Source organism: Ascaphus truei, chromosome 11, assembly GCF_040206685.1.
Source record: "Ascaphus truei isolate aAscTru1 chromosome 11, aAscTru1.hap1, whole genome shotgun sequence".
In the NCBI taxonomy this organism is placed as follows: Eukaryota; Metazoa; Chordata; class Amphibia; order Anura; family Ascaphidae; genus Ascaphus; species Ascaphus truei.
Window position 1 is genome coordinate 44,432,280 of NC_134493.1, and position 19,274 is coordinate 44,451,553.

The window sequence follows — 19,274 nt, forward strand, 5'->3', positions numbered from 1 at the left end:
CCCCGCTCCCTTTCTCCCCCCCCCGCTCCCCTTTCTCCCCCCCCCCGCTCCCCTTTCTCCCCCCCCCCGCTCCCCTTTCTCCCCCCCCCACGCTCCCCTTTCTCCCCCCCCCCGCTCCCCTTTCTCCCCACCCCGCTCCCCTTTCTCCCACCCCGCTCCCCTTTCTCCCCCCCCCGCTCCCCTTTCTCCCCCCCCTGCTCCCCTTTCTCCCCCCCCCTGCTCCCCTTTCTCCCCCCCCCTGCTCCCCTTTCTCCCCCCCCCCTGCTCCCCTTTCTCCCCCCACCCGCTCCCCTCCCCCGCTCCCCTTTCTCCCCCCCCGCTCCCCTTTCTCCCCCCCGCTCCCCTTTCTCCCCCCCCCCCGCTCCCCTTTCTCCCCCCCCCCGCTCCCCTTTCTCCCCCCCCGCTCCCCTTTCTCCCCCCCCCCGCTCCCCTTTCTCCCCCCCCCCGCTCCCCTTTCTCTCCCCCCCCCCCGCTCCCCTTTCTCCCCCCCCCCGCTCCCCTTTCTCCCCCCCCGCTCCCCTTTCTCCCCCCCTGCTCCCCTCTCCCCTCCCCTGCTCCCCTTTCTCCCCCCCCCCTGCTCCCCTCTCCCCTCCCCGCTCCCTTTTCTCCCCCCCCCGCTCCCCTTTCTCCCAACCCGCTCCCCTTTCTCCCCCCCCCTGCTCCCCTTTCTCCCCCCCCCTGCTCCCCTTTCTCCCCCCTGCTCCCCTTTCTCCCCCCCCCTGCTCCCCTTTCTCCCCCCCCCTGCTCCCCTTTCTCCCCCCCCTGCTCCCCTTTCTCCCCCCCCCCCTGCTCCCCTTTCTCCCCCCCCCGCTCCCCTTTCTCCCCACCCCGCTCCCCTTTCTCCCACCCCGCTCCCCTTTCTCCCCCCCCCGCTCCCCTTTCTCCCCCCCCTGCTCCCCTTTCTCCCCCCCCTGCTCCCCTTTCTCCCCCCCCTGCTCCCCTTTCTCCCCCCCCCCTGCTCCCCTTTCTCCCCCCCACCCGCTCCCCTCCCCCGCTCCCCTTTCTCCCCCCCGCTCCCCTTTCTCCCCCCCCCGCTCCCCTTTCTCCCCCCCCGCTCCCCTTTCTCCCCCCCCCGCTCCCCTTTCTCCCCCCCCGCTCCCCTTTCTCCCCCCCCGCTCCCCTTTCTCCCCCCCCCCGCTCCCCTTTCTCCCCCCCCCCCCGCTCCCCTTTCTCCCCCCCCCCCGCTCCCCTTTCTCCCCCCCCCCCGCTCCCCTTTCTCCCCCCCCGCTCCCCTTTCTCCCCCCCCTGCTCCCCTCTCCCCTCCCCTGCTCCCCTTTCTCCCCCCCCCCTGCTCCCCTCTCCCCTCCCCCGCTCCTTTTCTCCCCCCCCCCCGCTCCCCTTTCTCCCAACCCGCTCCCCTTTCTCCCCCCCCCTGCTCCCCTTTCTCCCCCCCCCCTGCTCCCCTTTCTCCCCCCTGCTCCCCTTTCTCCCCCCTGCTCCCCTTTCTCCCCCCCCTGCTCCCCTTTCTCCCCCCCCCTGCTCCCCTTTCTCCCCCCCTGCTCCCCTTCTCCCCCCCCTGCTCCCCTTTCTCCCCCCCCCTGCTCCCCTTTCTCCCCCCCCTGCTCCCCTTTCTCCCCCCCCTGCTCCCCTTTCTCCCCCCCGCTCCCCTTTCTCCCGCCCCCGCTCCCCTTTCTCCCCGCTCCCTTCGCTCCCCTTTCTCCCCCCCCTGCTCCCCTCTCCCCTCCCCTGCTCCCCTTTCTCCCCCCCCCTGCTCCCCTCTCCCCTCCCCCGCTCCCTTTTCTCCCCCCCCCCTCCCCTTTTCTCCCAACCCGCTCCCCTTTCTCCCCCCCCTGCTCCCCTTTCTCCCCCCCCCCTGCTCCCCTTTCTCCCCCCTGCTCCCCTTTCTCCCCCCTGCTCCCCTTTCTCCCCCCCCCTGCTCCCCTTTCTCCCCCCCCTGCTCCCCTTTCTCCCCCCCTGCTCCCCTTTCTCCCCCCCCTGCTCCCCTTTCTCCCCCCCCTGCTCCCCTTTCTCCCCCCCCTGCTCCCCTTTCTCCCCCCCCCTGCTCCCCTTTCTCCCCCCCGCTCCCCCTTTCTCCCGCCCCCGCTCCCCTTTCTCCCGCTCCCCGCTCCCCTTTCTCCCGCCCCCCGCTCCCCTTTCTCCCGCCCCCCGCTCCCCTTTCTCCCCGCCCCCCCGCTCCCCTTTCTCCCGCCCCCCGCTCCCCTTTCTCCCGCTCCCCCTTTCTCCCGCCCCCCGCTCCCCTTTCTCCCGCCCCCCGCTCCCCTTTCTCCTGCCCCCCGCTCCCCTTTCTCCCCCCCTCCTCCCCTTTCCCCCCCTCCTCCCCTTCCCTCCCCCCTCCTCCCCTTCCTCCCCCCTCCTCCCCTTTCCCTCCCCCCTCCTCCCCTTTCCCTCCCCCCTCCTCCCCTTTCCCTCCCCCTCCTCCCCTTCCTCCCTTTCCCTCCCCCTCCTCCCCTTTCCCTCCCCCTTCCCTCCCCTCCCTCCTCTTCCTTCCCCCCCTCCTCCCCTTTCCCTCCTCTCCTTCCCTCCCCCCTCCTCCTCTTTCCCTCCCCCCTCCTCTCCTTTCCCTCCCCCCCTCCTCTCCTTTCCCTCCCCCCTCCTCTCCTTTCCCTCCCCCCCTCCTCTCCTTTCCCTCCCCCCCTCCTCTCCTTTCCCTCCCCCCCTCCTCTCCTTTCCCTCCCCCCCTCCTCTCCTTTCCCTCCCCCCTCCTCTCCTTTCCCTCCCCCCCTCCTCTCCTTTCCCTCCCCCCCTCCTCCTCTCCTTCCTCCCCCCTCCTCTCCTTTCCCTCCCCCCCTCCTCTCCTTTCCCTCCCCCCCTCCTCTCCTTTCCCTCCCCCCTCCTCTCCTTTCCCTCCCCTCCTCCCTCCTCCTTCCTCCCCCCTCCTCTCCTTTCCTCCCCCCTCCTCCCCTTTCCCTCCCCCCTCCTCCCTTCCTCCCTCTTCCCTTTCCCTCCCCCTCCTCCCCTTTCCCTCCCCCTCCTCCCCTTTCCCTCCCCCTCCTCCCCTTTCCCTCCCCCTCCTCCCCTTTCCCTCCCCCTCCTCCCCTTTCCCTCCCCCCTCCTCCCCTTTCCCTCCCCCTCCTCCCCTTTCCCTCCCCCCTCCTCCCCTTTCTCTCCCCCCTCCTTCTCTTTCCCTCTCCCCTCCTTCTCTTTCCCTCCCCCCTCCTTCTCTTTCCCTCCCCCCTCCTCCCCTTTCCCTCCCCCCTCCTCCCCTTTCCTTCCCCCCTCCTCCCCTTTCCTTCCCCCCTCCCACCCCCTACCCCCCTCACACCCCCTTCCCCCCCTCCCACCCCCTACCCCCCTCACACCCCCTTCCCCCCCTCCTCCACCCCTTCCCCCCCTCCCTCCACCCCTTCCCCCCCTCCTCCACCCCTTCCCCCCCTCCCCCCCTCCTCCACCCCTTCCCCCCCTCCTCCACCCCTTCCCCCCCCTCCTCCACCACCCTTCGCCTTCCTGCCCGCCTTCCTGCCTCCCCGCCTCTGCTTTCGCGCCCACCCGCCCTTACTCCGCCCGCCTCTGCCTTTCACCCACCGCCTCACAGCCGCTGCATGCACTCAACAGACACCCGCCACACTCGACACATACCTGCCGCCACACACACCTGCTGCCTCCCGCCCCTACGCACCGACATCACTGACTCACCGCCTCACACCCTAGCAGGCCCCCGACTCACAGACAGCACTCACAACCCACGCGCCACCTGCCGCCTCACACCCTAGCAGGACCCCCACTCACAGACAGCACTCACAACCCACGCGCCACCCGCCGCCTCACACCCTAGCAGGACCCCCACTCACAGACAGCACTCACAACCCACGCGCCACCTGCCGCCTCACACCCTAGCAGGACCCCCACTCACAGACAGCACTCACAACCCACGTGCCACCCGCCGCCTCACACCCTAGCAGGACACACGCCTCACATTTTTACATCTGTTATGTCACCAAAATATACATTGTACTGTGGTGTGTTTACAATAAAACATTTTTAAACAACATCATATTACATTTTATTCCATCTTTCTTTTCAATATTATTATCCAACTTTTCCAAATAGTCACCTATTGTTCCACGATTTATAAATAATACTACCTCTTACGCATTTACATCCCGGGCAACGCCGGGTCTCTCAGCTAGTATAATATAAGGAGACAGCTGGCACTCCAAAGACAAAGCAATAATTGCGGTGCATGTCCCATAAAGATTACAGGTCTTTTTTCATTTACCACTGAGTGCTGTCTTTTGTTTACTCTTGCTGGAGTTGACTACATATATATATATATATATATTATTTTCCTGATAAAACAGTCTCTCATAAGCAAACCTTTTTGCCCCCATTGTTTTTTTTTTATCATTGTCAATGACGCTCAAAGATTTTCCTTAAGCAATGTATTCGATTCCTCCCTCTCTTAACCCTCTCAATTCCTCCCTCTCTAACCTTAACCCTCCTGTTCTAACTAATTCATTTCCTTAATTTGCTGTTCCCTCTCGTGTAAAGGAGCGATCCAAGCAGGCAATGTTTTTGGGGATATTTGTATTTTTAGCACAGGATTGAAGTAGGGTGTCACGGGAGCTTTAAAAAGCACTTCCCTTCGGGGGTATCTCGGGAAGCAGGGGGGGATCCCCGGAGCTGTAATTAATGGGGGTTCAGCTCCGGGGATCCCCGAGATACCTCCGAAAGGAAGTGCTTTTTAAAGCTCCCGCGTCACGTGGGCCAATAGGAAGCTGCGCCGGATGACATCACAGCTTCCTATTGGCCCGCAGGTCACGTGAGCTTTCAATCTCTGCCATTACGTGATCCCAGCGGAGGGACTACCGGCACCCCCTACGGAGGTAAGTGTCTCTGGAAGCAGGGGGTCCCCGGAGCTGACATGAATGGGGTTCAGCTCCAGAGACCCCCTGATTCAATCCTATATTTTAAAAAAAAATTGCAAAAGAAATCGCCCACTTGGATTTGTCTCTAACTGTTCTTTCTGCAACCCTTTAAAATCAGGACATATACAGAATACATGCGCACAAGCTCTCAATGCGACTCAAACGAGTATTAACAAATCTCTATTTCCCCCCCCAAAGCTTCCTAGTTGATATTTACATATTCACCTGCAGGATACGTATCTTGCTTTATGTACTAATGTAAATACCGGGATTTACTAGAGGCGCTTTTTTAGGACTATTACTCTTTATGTGGTAGGAACATTTAGGCCACAATCGGCTTTCTTAATCTCAATTCCCAAAAGGTACTAAAGTATCATGAATCTTCATTATACTGTGAAGACTTTGGTCCATATTTTGTTAGTCAGTGGTTCTCAACTCCAGTCCTCAGGACCACCCCCCCAACAGGTCAGGTTTTAAGGATATCCCTGCTTCAGTACAGGTGGTGGTCTTCGACTGAGCCACTGATTTAGCCACCTGTGCTGAAGCAGGGATATCCTCAATACCTGACCTGTTGGGGCATCTTGAGGATTGGAGTTGAGAACCCCTGTCGTAAATGGTATTAATACAAGTCCCGGTGCTAGAAGACATTACGGCCCAGTCAATTAATGTCTCAGGGGCTGCAAGAATTTCTATAAATTGAATCTCCTGGTGACCAGAAGAGGGATTATTAAAAGCAATTATTAAAATACACACCGTTATAGAACCCAGAATGTGGATTACAGATGGGCGAATGGTTCAACCAACATGCGAATATGGCATTTATTTTCAAGAGCGAATATTCGGTGATTGATTTTAAAAAAAACAAAAAAAAAAACATAGATTCCCCGAATTTAAAAAAAACTTTAAAAAATGTGTGCGAATGCACAATATGCTATCCCACTGATGGGCACTATTTGCAAATTCATCCTAAACATTAGATTCACGCAGACAGACAGACAGATCTCCGGTGAGCTCCTGCTGTGCACAGGTATCCCTCCATGGTGTAGATACTCAGAGGTCCAAATTAAGTAATGTCATTTTAGTAGCCCAGATTTAATGTCCCTCTACCCCCATGTGTTGTTTAAAATGTGTTTTTGGGGCGTTTATATAGCAATTGGGACTCTATCTCTTGTGAATAGGGGCCGCCGGCCGACTTGCATGACAGCGCACAGAAACCGTGCGAATATTAACATTAAATATGTCCAAATATTTGCGGTACAAATCTTGATACAGTCACCCATCTTTAATATCCATAACCTGGACTGAGTATTATGAGTATTAGTGTACTTACTCGCTTTCTGTGTCAAGGGTATAGCATCACAGAAAGACGGCTCTTGTGGAACTTTGGAGAATTGACGATGTGTCCTACTTTTCTGGGACCTTTCTCAAGATAAAGAAAGCAACCAACCACATGTGAACAGAATCTGTCCCCAAAAGTGTCTATTAAAAGTCTATGTAACCTAGCTCTGTTGCTAGAATAAGTGCTTCCCCCACTGGGTATAGGCTACCTCCAATGTCATAGCCAAAGGAAAAGCAGGATGGGTTGTATTTTATGAAGAGAAAAATCTGGCAATTATAGGAACACAAAAAATAAATGAAATTGGAAAAAATATAAAATGAAAAAAAAATGATATGAGAATATCAACATTCATCCGGGTCTTTTGGCAGTATGTGCAATCTCTAAAACAGGTTAGAGGGAATACATCCTTACAGCTAATATGGGCATGTGTATGAATACCCTCACGTTATGTGCAAAAATGCTAAGTGCAGTATTGAGAAGCCACTGTGTTCATACACAAAATAAGTATCACGTAAACCCAACTCCAGATGGAGGGAATCAAAATTCAGCATTAAAAGAACCATATGGCACCAAAAATAAATTTGCTCTGCGTGTCAAACTCAATTGCAAGAGTGTAATTTAAAAAAGCTTAAATAGAAGTGATCGAGAATTTATATCAATATTTATGAGTCACTATTTTGCAAGGGCAAATATTGCGAAAGGGTTAAAAGAGAATATATGTTAACCGTACGTATTACAAATGCTCATTTGCGATAATCACACTGGCTTATTAACGTTTTGGGTGACCTGAGATGTAGCTGTTACGGGGACGCGGTCACATGATTGCAAGTTCCGGAAGGGCCGAAAGGATGTAGGCCTGAGTGAGCTGAAAAGCGGCCACCTATTATAATATGGTGGTACAGAAGAATCAGTGGAGTAGGCTTCATCCTTAACAAGAGATGGAGGAACAGCATAGTAGAGTATGAACGCTTGCCAGAAAGAGCAGCAAGATTTTCCATTCAGTTAACAAAGACACAGGCTTAAAATTTTCCAAATGTATGCGCCAACATCAAGTCACACAGACGACGATGTGAAAGACTTCCATCATGAAATCAACCAACTTAACAAAGGAAATGATCAGCTCAAGATCATTATGGTAAATTTTAATGCAAAGATTGGTGTCCAGCAGAAGGTTGAACCATCAGTTGGTAAGTGTGGCTACGGTAACAGGTATGAACGTGGGGACAGATTGGTAGAATTTGCTGAATGTGAAAACTTCTACATCATGAATTCCTTCTTCAAGAAGAATCCAAATAGAAAATGGACATGGAGTGGGCCCAATGGAATCAAGAATAAAATTGACTATATCCTAACAGGAAACACGTGATGGAAGACTGCACAGTCCTTAACCATTTTGACACAAGAAGTGATCACCGATTTGTTTACTGAAAATTACTGCATCTGAATGCAAAGATAGGAAGAAATAAAAAAAACAGATTAAAAAGAAGATTGAAACAAATCAACATCAACAACCTTAAGAATTACATCAGAGAATTTCAACTAGAGCTTCGGCTTTCAGGAAATGGATGGAGACAATTTAACAAATAATTATTTTGAAGTACTTACGAAGATTGTAGTTGAAATCGCAGAAAAAAAACTGTACGAATTGCTAAGAAAAAACAGGATGAGAAAATATCAGAGGAGACAGAGCAGTTACTGAGTAGATGTGACGGTGCTCGTCTCCGATCAGGAAACGGACCCGCAGGGCTTAGGTAGGGATGCAAATAAACCGACCCGAGCCCAGGGACAGAGTCCTGTTAGAGTATCCGTAGTTGGTAAGCAGGCAGGGGTCAGGGCTGGCAGCAGAGTTGCAAAGTCCAGGAGAAAGGTGGAGGTCAGTGCAGGCAGAAAGTAGCGAGGTCGGGGTCGCGGTCTGGGGTCAGCAACAGCGGAATCAAAACAGGCAAAAGGGTAACGTGTGACTGCAAAGACCAACAAGAGCTGCAAACGTTAGAACTTTGCTCAGTGACTCCCACTAGGAACTGCAGCATTATATAGCAGGCTGCCTGTACCCAAAATGGCCACAGTGAGCAGAAAGAGCACATGGAAAACCTGAACCACAGCAAAGCCCGGATAGAGAAGAATCCTTACAGTAAATGACAAGAAATTAAGCAATCTCAAAACGCAAGAATAAGAATTAAATATGCAGAGCTATGCAAGACGATCCACAAACGTATAACTGAAGGTGTAAGAACATTTAACTGTGATACAATGAGGAAGACAATGAAAGATAACAATAGCTTAAAGAACCAAAGCAGCAATTTATGATAGGGAAGAAGTTAATCATTGAACTCAAACAACACAATGGATCAACAATAAAATACCATGGACTTCTATAGAGAGTGCAGGACTTCTACATTGAATTGTACGAGAATATACTGTAGGCTATACAGCAATCCAGCAAAGGAAGAGCTAGGAAAAAACACCAATTATGTACCATGTGTCCTTCCAGAAGAGTAGCAAATGCAATAAAATCCATGAAGAATAGGAAGGCTCCTGGGGAAGATGGAATTACAACTGAAGTCTTGAAAGAAGCTGGGGGAGAAGTAGGGAAAAGCCTTGCAACACTCTGCACATGATGCTTGAAGAAAAGGAAAAGTCCAGAACAATGGAGAAATGCAAGAGTGCCATAGTTATCCTCATCTACAAGAAAAGGAGACAGAGAAAGCATAAAGAACTACATCCAGGAGTGATCCTGTGCAGGCAGGAAAGCCCGCACCACAGAAAACACGGAGGCGCCAACATTTTCAGAAAAAGCATTTTATTCGATCTACACCTCAGCGGTTTTAAATGCATTAAGAAGACAAAGAGTTGAAGAAGCAAACATTGATATTAAAAGAAACATTTACTAGAATGCCACATCAACCATTAGATTACCTGAAGATGCAAGCAAGCTAAAGATCAGCAAGGAAGTGCGGCAAGGAGACACCATTGTTATTTTTGCAACAAGTCCAGAAAACCTCCAGCAACAAAATCGGAGAACTTGCCAAACCAAGTATGGAAGTGGGTCTTCATATGAATCTCGGCAAGAACAAAGAACTATTCAACAGAAGTGTGAACTCTGCATAGATCAAAATAAATGGAATAGAACTAGAAGAAGTTGAAGTCTCACTTCGCCGGAAAGTAACAATGGATTGGAAGCTTTTGAATAAAATCAGTAGGAGAATGAAGATGGGATGGAGCACATTTGGGAGAAACGAGACAATCTTTCAAGGGGACCTTCCACGGTGGCTCAAGAGGAAAGTTTTCGATCACCCAATCACTGATCAAGAGGATTAGTGTATTCTGCCCATGCTCACATACGGATGTGAAACTTGGACCCTAAATGGGAAGATAATTCAGAGGCTTCAGAGTACTCATAGACATATGAAGAGATGTATGCTGAGTATTACCCTAAGAGACATTAAAAAGAAAGAATGGGTTCGAAACTAAACAAAAAGTCTGCAATATCATCATACGGGTGCAGTAAGGAAACGAAGTGCAAGATCACTAGAGCATGTGTAATGGACACACAAAATGCAAAAAAAACACGAGCATGGTTAAAAAGTGAAAACATATATAAAGGGGAAGACCCACTCACATGTTAAGGGAGAAAAGTTGATCAATGGAAAGCAAACTGCAGGTGATGGCAGTCCTTGAGCCAATGGCTGGGTGCAAGCAAGGATTATATGGGAAAAAGAAGGCAAAAATAGTGCAATACAATTTAACACAAAAACAGGGCGAAAGATTAATGCACTTACAACAAGACATTAGGTCAAACGCAGATAGAACTGTGCAGAGTTGCAGGGGAACGCTGAATCCTCTTACTGTCCTCTCTCTCCGTCAGCCCACCTGTTTATCGCAGGCCTGCGCAGTCCGGTGATGGTACGGATGTGGGAGGCAACAGGCGTGGAGAATGTCTGTTTGCCAAAAGGCGCAAATAACAGGAAAATCAGCTACTCAGATACTGCACTCAAAGCAGTCTTGTTAGTGAAGGAAACACCCGACGCGTTTCACTCTTGGAAGAGCTTTATCAGGGATCCATGATGTAAATTTATTCACGCATGTTTAGTCCCTTTACATTTTGTGTATATTAAGATCTCTTATTATTTGGTCATTTTATATTGGTTATACAAGTATTTTATTTGCGCTTGTCACATGCTGCACTTTTCACGCGGGTGAAGGAACTAAAATGGCAGTGGGCCGGACATATCACAAAAAGAAATTACCATCGTTGCATAAAGATGGTAGTTGACTGGATTCCAAGGGCTATTAAAAGACCAGGACGACGACCAAAATTAAGATGGGATGAAACCATAAAATGTGCTGGAGCAACATGGAGAAGAGAGGTTGCAATACCATTGGGGAAGCCTTCATCCAGTATTGAGACGCCAAGGGCTGAAGATGATGATATTCAAATCAAAACAGTTTACAAATATAACGGAAATGTATCAAAATTAAAACAAGGATGGTGGGTGGTTTGCACAGGTTTTAGATATTATAAAGTAATTAATCATAACTAGTATACAAGAGCAGGAGACTATACATACACACACTTCTTTCATAAAATATCCTAAATATTAATAGAAAATTAAAAAAAATAATATATATATATATATATATATATATATATCATTTTTCTAAAAATAGCCATGGATAATAAAAATAATTAATTTAGAGGGATGGGAGAGAGAGGGTAACACGTTTATTACATATGTAATCACCTGATATAACAAGTTTATTTCAGCAAAGCAAATCCAACGTTTCGACTGCAAATGCAGTCTTTGTCAAGGCGAGAGCCTGCATATTTCCAGTCGAAACGTTGGATTTGTTTTGCTGAAATAAACTTGTTATATTGAAGACCGAGTGCCCGAACCTTGCCTTCTACATGTGGTGCCGAGGTTACACAGACTTCTAAAAGACGTCTCTGGGGAGGGACCTTTTGGTGGCTAGGCAGCGCCAGAGGTTGGCGAGGACGTTTTCGTGCAGCGTTAGGTTATTTGGGTGGAAGCTCTACTCTGCTTACTTACTGTATCAAGAGAAAAGTCCAAGAGAAGGACGGAAACATCCGCTTACCAATAAATGCCGACTTTCTTTGATGCTCGAGACTCTTCGCTATTGAGCATCGTCGGGGAGGGGAGGAGGAGGGGCTTCTGTCAAGTTATTATGTTAAGTTACTCTCAAGTCATTACGTTCCCTTGTTACTCTGCATGCATACTTACTTTCCATGTGCCTGCAGTTGGATGGATGTATTAAAGGAAAAAAACTGAGTGTTCCATTGGACACATGTACCAAGGAAGAAGCTCACTGGACAATACAGAGATGTAAAGGACCAGTCACAGTGCACTATAAATCAAACCAAGAAGGTAATTAAAACTATACTTTCAAGCAAAAGAGTGTGTGTGTCCCCGAATTCGAGGCAGAAACGAACCAAGCCCTGTCTCTGCTTCACATTCGGAGTCTGGCACTTCCTCCCACCCGTAACCTCTGATTCCCACTTGCTGCTTGTATGGGGGATTGGAGGTCAGGGGTGGAGCAGGTAGTGACACTTATCTAGAGTCACTCTCTATACCCCCATGTCTTCCTCTCCCATGTCATTCCCTTTCCCATCTCAGTCTCTCCCCCTCCTTTCACTCTCTCTCTGCCCCTTGCCGACCGCCCCTCTCTTCTCCTCTCTTCCCCCATCTAATAATGTGGAGAAAATAATGATCTCATTTTCTTTCCCTTCATGAATTCCTTGCATTTTTTCTTTGCAGGTTACAAGAAACTAATGGTGGAGCTGGAAGAAGGGCAAATTGTGTCAGGCGACTCATTTCACATCCGTCTAAATCTGAATATTTCAAGCCAGTTGGACAGTTGCTCACTGTCTGTGCGCTGCGATGAGATTGTGCATGTGCTTGACACAATGTATCAGGGAAAGTATGAGTGGTTGTGCGCCAGAGTCGATCCATTTACAGACAGAAATCTGGAGACTGGCACGATTCCTAGCTACAGCAGGTGTGTGCACTATCAGAGCATTGTACATATTTTCTCCAGGTGTTCATTTTACAATTTGTTATTGTGTCTATCGCAATTCTCTTTAGTTCTGTGCTTCTAATGTGAACAACACTACTTTGGATAGTCTTTCCTCATCACAGGGGTAAAATTATGCTCTATGCCTTTCCATCTATACCCTGTATTATGTATAATATTATCTTGGTAGCCTTTGCAGCTACTGCCTGACATTGAGCACTATTGCTAAACCTGCTATGTATGTACTAGCACTCCTAAAACCTTCTCCATGAAGGATTGACCTAAGTTTGTAGGTACATTAGCATGCTTAGTGTTGCTCCCCACAATGCATAATCTTACTTATGTCTGTATTAACTCTTTAAGTGCAGCGTGATGTAGCCACCGTGTCATGAAGTCTGGAGTGCCAGCTCATTTTCCAGGGGAGGAGGGGAACAGAAGAGAAGTTCTCCTCTTCCATTCCCGTCAGTGATGTTGTGGTCGTGATGTCAGATGGGCTGTGGAACCCTGGTGCCATAGCCCCTCTGCCACTCAAAGGGTTAAACCCAGTCTAACATTTACCTGCCCATGCTTCCAGGTTATCCAAACTCATCTGTAGAGAAATGACATCCCGCTCTAATGTTTCAGCCTTATGTCATTTAGCATGTTGTCATCCCTGGAAGCTCTAGGGCTGGGTTGCCAACCCATGGCCCCCGATAGCATTTGGAATGGCTGAGATGATACTCAGGGGGATCAGCCTCTGCAGGAGGGGTGGGGTGAGGGGGGAGTTCCACCGTCTTCCTCCTCCATCCACGTGTCATCCCCCCACAAGCCTGGAGACTTACCTCTCCTGCTGCCTTCTTCCATGGCTTCTCCTCCGCAGCGGGGAGGCCCCCTTACGCCATCCGAGAACATTTCTAACCTAAATATCTTACAATCCAAGTGGTATATTAGAAGGAAGTATTTGGATATCAACACTATATCAGTAATACAAATACATTGCATTAGAAATGACGCTCAATTATCAGCTGATAAAACAGCAAAAGCATGATAATACTGGTTACGAAGCGCTTGTTTTTACAGGCTTTGTATACAGTATCAGGGGTTACATACTGTATATTGTTCGTGTGGCTTCCTGTATCTTTTCCACTGAGATATATTTTTTTTGCAGGGCTCAGCAATTGTTTTTAGTCAAGCTGCAGAAATTAATGCACAGGGGCAGCAAGGATGAAACCGAGATTCCAAGTAACACCCTGCGCGCTCCGCGGGTAAGTGTTTTCCTGCCGTCTTTCTAGTCACTCATTCTGTACTCTTTACTGTAATTTAGGTGTTGGTCTACTCAATTTGCACACTAATGACAATTATTTGCCCTTTATCTCTGGTACTGTAAAGGTCCTTGTTTCTTTCCCCTGGTTTGTGGCATTAACTTAGTTAGCCGCTTTCTCCCTCTCCATTCCTTAACGTGCTTCTATTTCCCACTGTACTACATTACTATTAAAGCAGCAATGCAAGCAGGTTTTTCCCCCCACTTTTTTTTACATAGGATTGGAGCAGGGGGTCTCCCGAGCTGGACCCCATTAATTTCCGCTCTGGGGGACCCCCTACTTCCGGAGGTACAGACCTCTCTGTAGGGGCGATAGTAACCACTGCAGCTCGGCTACCAGGGTTCACGTGATAGCGAGTTTGACCTCCCGAGTCCTGCGAGCCAATTGGAAGCCGTGACGTCATCTGCTGCGGCTTCCTATTGGCTCATGTGATGCAGGAGATGCTTGTACCCCCTTCTGAGGTCTGTATCTCTGGAAGCAGGGGGTCTCCGGAACAGAAATTAACGGGGTTCAGCTCCAGAGACCCCCTGCTTCAAACCTATGGGGGGGGGGAATAAGAAAATTAAAAAAAACAGCTTGGATTGCTCCTTTAATATTTTATCTCCAAATAGCATTTGCAGTGGACGTAGAACACGAGAGTGATTTGCTACCTGAGAGTGCTTTAAAAAAATCTATATATGTAGCCTAAGTTATTACGCCTGTTAACGCAAGTTAATGCACAAAACACGTTAAATAGGGTATTAGCCCCTACCACCTCTTTTAGGAAGCAATTCCAGGAATCCCCCACCCTTTCAGTACACAAGTGCTTCCTCGTATTTCCACTTAGCTGCCCCCTTCCAGCGTCAGAGCGGGACCTCTTGTTCTAGCGCTTCTCTCTCTGACATATGCTTCCCTCCTATACTTTGTTGAAACCCATTCTGTTTTTCAAAGTTCTGTTCGCTTCTAACCTCTGAGCTGTACATTTTAACGGCCTGTAGTCTTTCCCGACACGTCTTATGCTGTATATTGCGCACCATGTTAGTATCCCTTTATTGCACAGTCTCCGGTTTATTTATGTCCTTCCGGAGATACGGTCTCCAGAAATGAACACACTACACTGAGTGAGGTCCCACCAATGATCTATAAAGTGGCATCACCCCCCCCCCCTACCCATCTCCTTCTGCTGCTAATACCACTTCCTACAGCAAGGGTGCTCAACTCCAGTCTTCAAGCCCCTCCCCAAAACAAAGGTCAGATTTTCTGGCTATCCCTGCTTCAGCACAGGTGGCTCAATCAGTCCGTGCTTCAGCACAGGTGGCTCAATCAGTCCGTGCTTCAGCACAGGTGGCTCAATCAGGCCGTGCTTCAGCACATGTGGCTCAATCAGTGGCTCAGTTGAAGACTGAGCATCTGTTTGATCCACCTGTGCTGAAGCTGGGATATCCTGAAAACCTGAACTGTTGGGGGGGGGGGGGGTGGTTAATGACTAGTGTTGAGCTCCTCTGTCCTACAGTATACAACCCAACATCTTGCTGGAGGTCCTGCTATACCCAAAATAATAATATTATTTAACACGATATCTCTGATTCTCTATGCAGATGACTGAGTTTTAGAGCCACATTTTACAAGCTGTGAAAAATATTTATTTTACCAGTTTCATTCATATTTATGGAGAACTGCTAATAGGAATCCTAATATAACTAAATACTAACCTTTTAGTAACTAACCCTTCATTTTCACTTCTGCAAAAACAATAGGTTTAAGACAGGTGCGAGATCTAATAGATGTACATTTAGAGAGAGTCAAATATTTTGATCAGTATTGAAGGATAAATCTAATATCTTGTACATGTACCTGCAAAGTAGACAATATATCCACTCCCTGATCAAAAATCACCCTTAGTTATGGGATCACAATCTCTTACAATGGACATTCAACACCCCAACTTTATTTACATTTTGCGGCAGGATGACCGATCAGTGAGAAACAGACACGGTTTGTTAGTAATTCACATTCTTTTGTCCAGACTTAAACAAGTAATACTGTAGAGGAAGGCTGTCCCTTTAAGGCACAGTAACAAAACAAAAGAAAAGCCTACTCCACTCAGTAGGCTAACTAAACAACACATAATGGGATGTCAGAGGAAAAGAAGTGCTAGAACCAGAGGTCAGGCTCTGAAAGTGGGGGGGGGGAGCTAATTTGAGGAAGTGCTACTCCATGGAAAGGGTAGTGGATTCATGGTACAGTCTCCCAACAGAGGTGGTAGAGGCAAATACAGGAAGGGAGCTCAACAATGCTTGAGCTAGACAGAAGGCTTTCCTAAATATGAAAGTAACCAAAGGATCTAATAGGTTGTGAGGTTTCCTAGTGACTAGGAGAATCAATTTCTATGTTCCTATTGTGTTAGTCATTATTTAATGTAGCTCTTCTCTACTTTTGTCCATGATGCCTTTTTTTGGTAATATGGTTCCTATATTGAAGGTGTAGTTTTATTAACAATTAGTATTCCCTGTTCCCTGTCATGTACAGTACATGTCTTGTTCTGTAACTCTGAGCCCTATTGCTGAGGCTGCTGTCTACAATCGTTCCTCCTGCCCCAGATTAACCTTCTTGTGTCCTGTGAAGTTTGTGAGTAGTGTCCCTGTGGGATAATCAGACCTTTTATCTATATTAAAACTCCTCTGCTATTTACATGATGAAGAATTCCCTCCAGCCAGAAGACACCTGCGTGCAGAGTGATCCCAGGAGCAGCCCTCGGCTGTCCAGAGCGAGCCTTCTGTTTGGACAACTCCTGCAGGTGATCGCCTTAACTTCTTTCATTGCTCTGCAAGGCACGGTGCTATTTGCCAATTACAGTACATCAGATTCTTTGCATTGCATTCATGGGGCGTAAGGATGCAATCCATGGTATTCATTTGAACCTTTCGGAAAATTCATGTTGAAAACTCAACTGTAAAATTACTTGGTATTACAAAGACCCTAACGTAGAACAAAGGGCCTTATTCTGTATGTCAAAGCGGCTGTTCTAGCCATTGTTAGCAGAAAATCCCAACAGGCTGGATTTTCCACTGAAAACTGCTTGCATGGCTGCTTTGGCATATAAATATAACTGAAATATCCTCTCCTATAAGAGCCTTGCTATATAGTGATTACGTTTATTATAGGATTTTCAGCGATATTTTTCAATATAAATAAATAAAATACTGAAGAATTAGCTGCACAATTCTCCCTATGGGGTGTTCTTATCAAAGCGTCCCAGCTCCAGAAGAAAAGAAAAAAAGCCACCAGATTTGTCAAACAAACAAACAAAAAAACAATATATCAATGGTTTTTCAATAGGATTCCTTCTCTTTAATACAGTCGCTGCCGTTTAACAGTTCTGCAGCTGGAGTATTGTGATAAGTTGACTTCTAAATTGCTCAAATTCCAACTGGATGAGATACCTACCCTGTATTTATTTCTATTTACAATTGAGGGAAGCAAACAAGAAACCCCAGTGTGACATATGGCACATAAGTTTATACTCCCCGAATCGATACTCGGCTTGTTCGAAGACTGAAGACGCCCTATTTGTGCTGTAATTTATGACCCTGAAAGTATCAGTGTGAGGCTAAAGTTACTTGAGATTTAGAGTGTGTATTCACATGGCAGCAGAGGGGAAGGGAGCCGGGCTGTCTGTTGCAGAAATGAAAGCAGATCCCACCGTATTTAGCCATGAATCTGCACGCGACGCAGCCTCTGAAACGCCAGCATTGCGTTACTGACTTTCTTTTTGGATTCCTTTTCTTTTACAGTGTATATATGCTTTTCTACCATTTTTAGTGTCGGCAAAACCAAAACGCCTTTTTATATCGTATAAAGAGATTGTTTCATTTCATGCTGTAGCACAGGGGTGCTCAACTCCAGTCCTCAAGACCCCTCCTCACCCCAACACGACAGGTTTTCAGGATATCCCTGCTTCAGCACAGGTGGCTCAATCGGTCCCTGCTTCAGCACAGGTGGCTCAATCAGAGGCTCAGCCTTCGACTGAGCCTCTGTTTGAGCCACCTGTACTGAAGCTGGGATATCCTGAAAACCTGACCCGTTGGCGGGACTTGAGGACTGGAGTTGAGCTCTCCTGCTGTAGCACATTTAAAAAAAAATGTTGCTGGTATTGTATGTATGTCAATGGTTTTGCTAAATGTTAAATATGAAGTGTTGAATATTTAGAGGAGTTCTTCTACTTGTCACTTTTTGAGGGTTTACACTTTCGGGGACTTTTACACCTCACAGTCAATAATTCCCAATGTGAAATGGATCTTCGAAGAACACTCTGCCCCTGAGCTAAACTATCCATATTTATTCTTTCAGTTTGTCAGTCGATCTGAGAACAAATTCAAAAGGATGAACAGCAACGAGCGTGTGAGGATCATCAGCTGCCGCTCCCCGTGCATCGAGACTACGAAGCATTTATTGGATAAGCAGGACGGTATGGACTTCACCCCTTACTCCTGGCTACACAGTTACATAGTAGATGAGGTTGAAAAAAAGACGTAGGTCCATCAAGTGCAACCCATGCTAAATGTAGACGACAGATACTTTATCCTATATTTGTACTTACAGTATATTGATCCAGAGGAAGGCAAACAGAAAACCCCAGTGTTATATCATCTAATGATATCTCATAAGGGGAAAAATAAATTCCTTCCGGACGCTAAATATTGGCAACCAGATTACTCCCTGGATCAACATCCTTCCCATGTTTACTTATTTGGTATATCCCTGTATACCTTTCCTGTCTAAAAAGATGTTAGTTTTGTTTGTTTTTAACAATATCACTGAATGCATATAACAGCCTCCCAAGGCCAGGGGGGCAGATGAGATCACGTTCAAGTGCTTGAAACCGTTCGGCAGCAACAATAAGTAGGAAATACCAATTGGGGTCTATGGTTGTACGATAAGAAAAAGAGGGGGAAAGGGGGGCCTGGCATGAAACAGACACCTCACAACCCTGACTGAATCGTTCACGCAGAAGGGATACAAGCCAAATACTTTGGCCACAGTGATCACAACTGCACTTAAAGCCCCACGAGAACACCTGCTCCAATACAAGAAGAAAGAGACAACCACACGCATACTGTACCACCAGTGGCCACGTACAACCTGGCCTTACAGGGAAAGTTCTGAAACCCGTGCTGACAGAAGGTGAGGCATTAAAAGACATCTTCCCCAAACCTCCCATCCTCGCATTCCGGCAAGCGCCAAACCTCAGACAGATAATGGGCAGCGGCAGGGTTGCAGACCCATCTGAGATGTGTGAATGTGCTCACAAGTGATATATTCATTTGCTGTATAAATCACTTAAAAATCCAAATCTTCAATGGATTGTTTAAAAGCACTACAGAACGGAAAACATTTGAACTCAAAATGATAATGCTCTCTAACACTAAAACAAGAGGACTTAATGCTGATATGGGGTTTCTTACACACTATTTTTCGTTTTATATTTCTTCCCTGCTTCTGTTAATTTAAAATCCTTACCCCCTCCCACCCTCCACCCGCTACTCCTCCCCCCTCCCACTGCTGATAGATATATGGTCCTACAGGCTCTCCACACTTCTCCCTATCCCTTTCATCCATTTACTGCCCTGGCTGTTTATTTACCAACCTCTCTGCAACTCCTTCTCTAAATCACCTGCCTTAGATAGGTATCTTGGTTTTTCACATCTGTGTTAAAGTCCTGGAATCTGTGTGTAAATCAGTATAACTTGTTCTGAGGGGTGGGGGGGGGGGAGAACTCTGGAAAGCTCGTCTTATAAT

The 19,274-nt window shown here is 48.1% G+C and overlaps 1 protein-coding gene across 1 annotated transcript in view; it reads left to right on the plus strand.

Moving 5' to 3' along the window:
• CARD11 (caspase recruitment domain family member 11) overlaps positions 1–19,274 on the plus strand; it is an 87,945-nt gene that overhangs the window by 51,132 nt on the left and 17,539 nt on the right. The window contains exons 16-20 of the mRNA XM_075565977.1: positions 11,423–11,549; positions 11,940–12,180; positions 13,343–13,439; positions 16,177–16,272; positions 17,826–17,943. Coding sequence (XP_075422092.1) covers positions 11,423–11,549; positions 11,940–12,180; positions 13,343–13,439; positions 16,177–16,272; positions 17,826–17,943 — 679 coding nt within the window. The remainder of the gene's footprint in view (positions 1–11,422; positions 11,550–11,939; positions 12,181–13,342; positions 13,440–16,176; positions 16,273–17,825; positions 17,944–19,274) is intronic.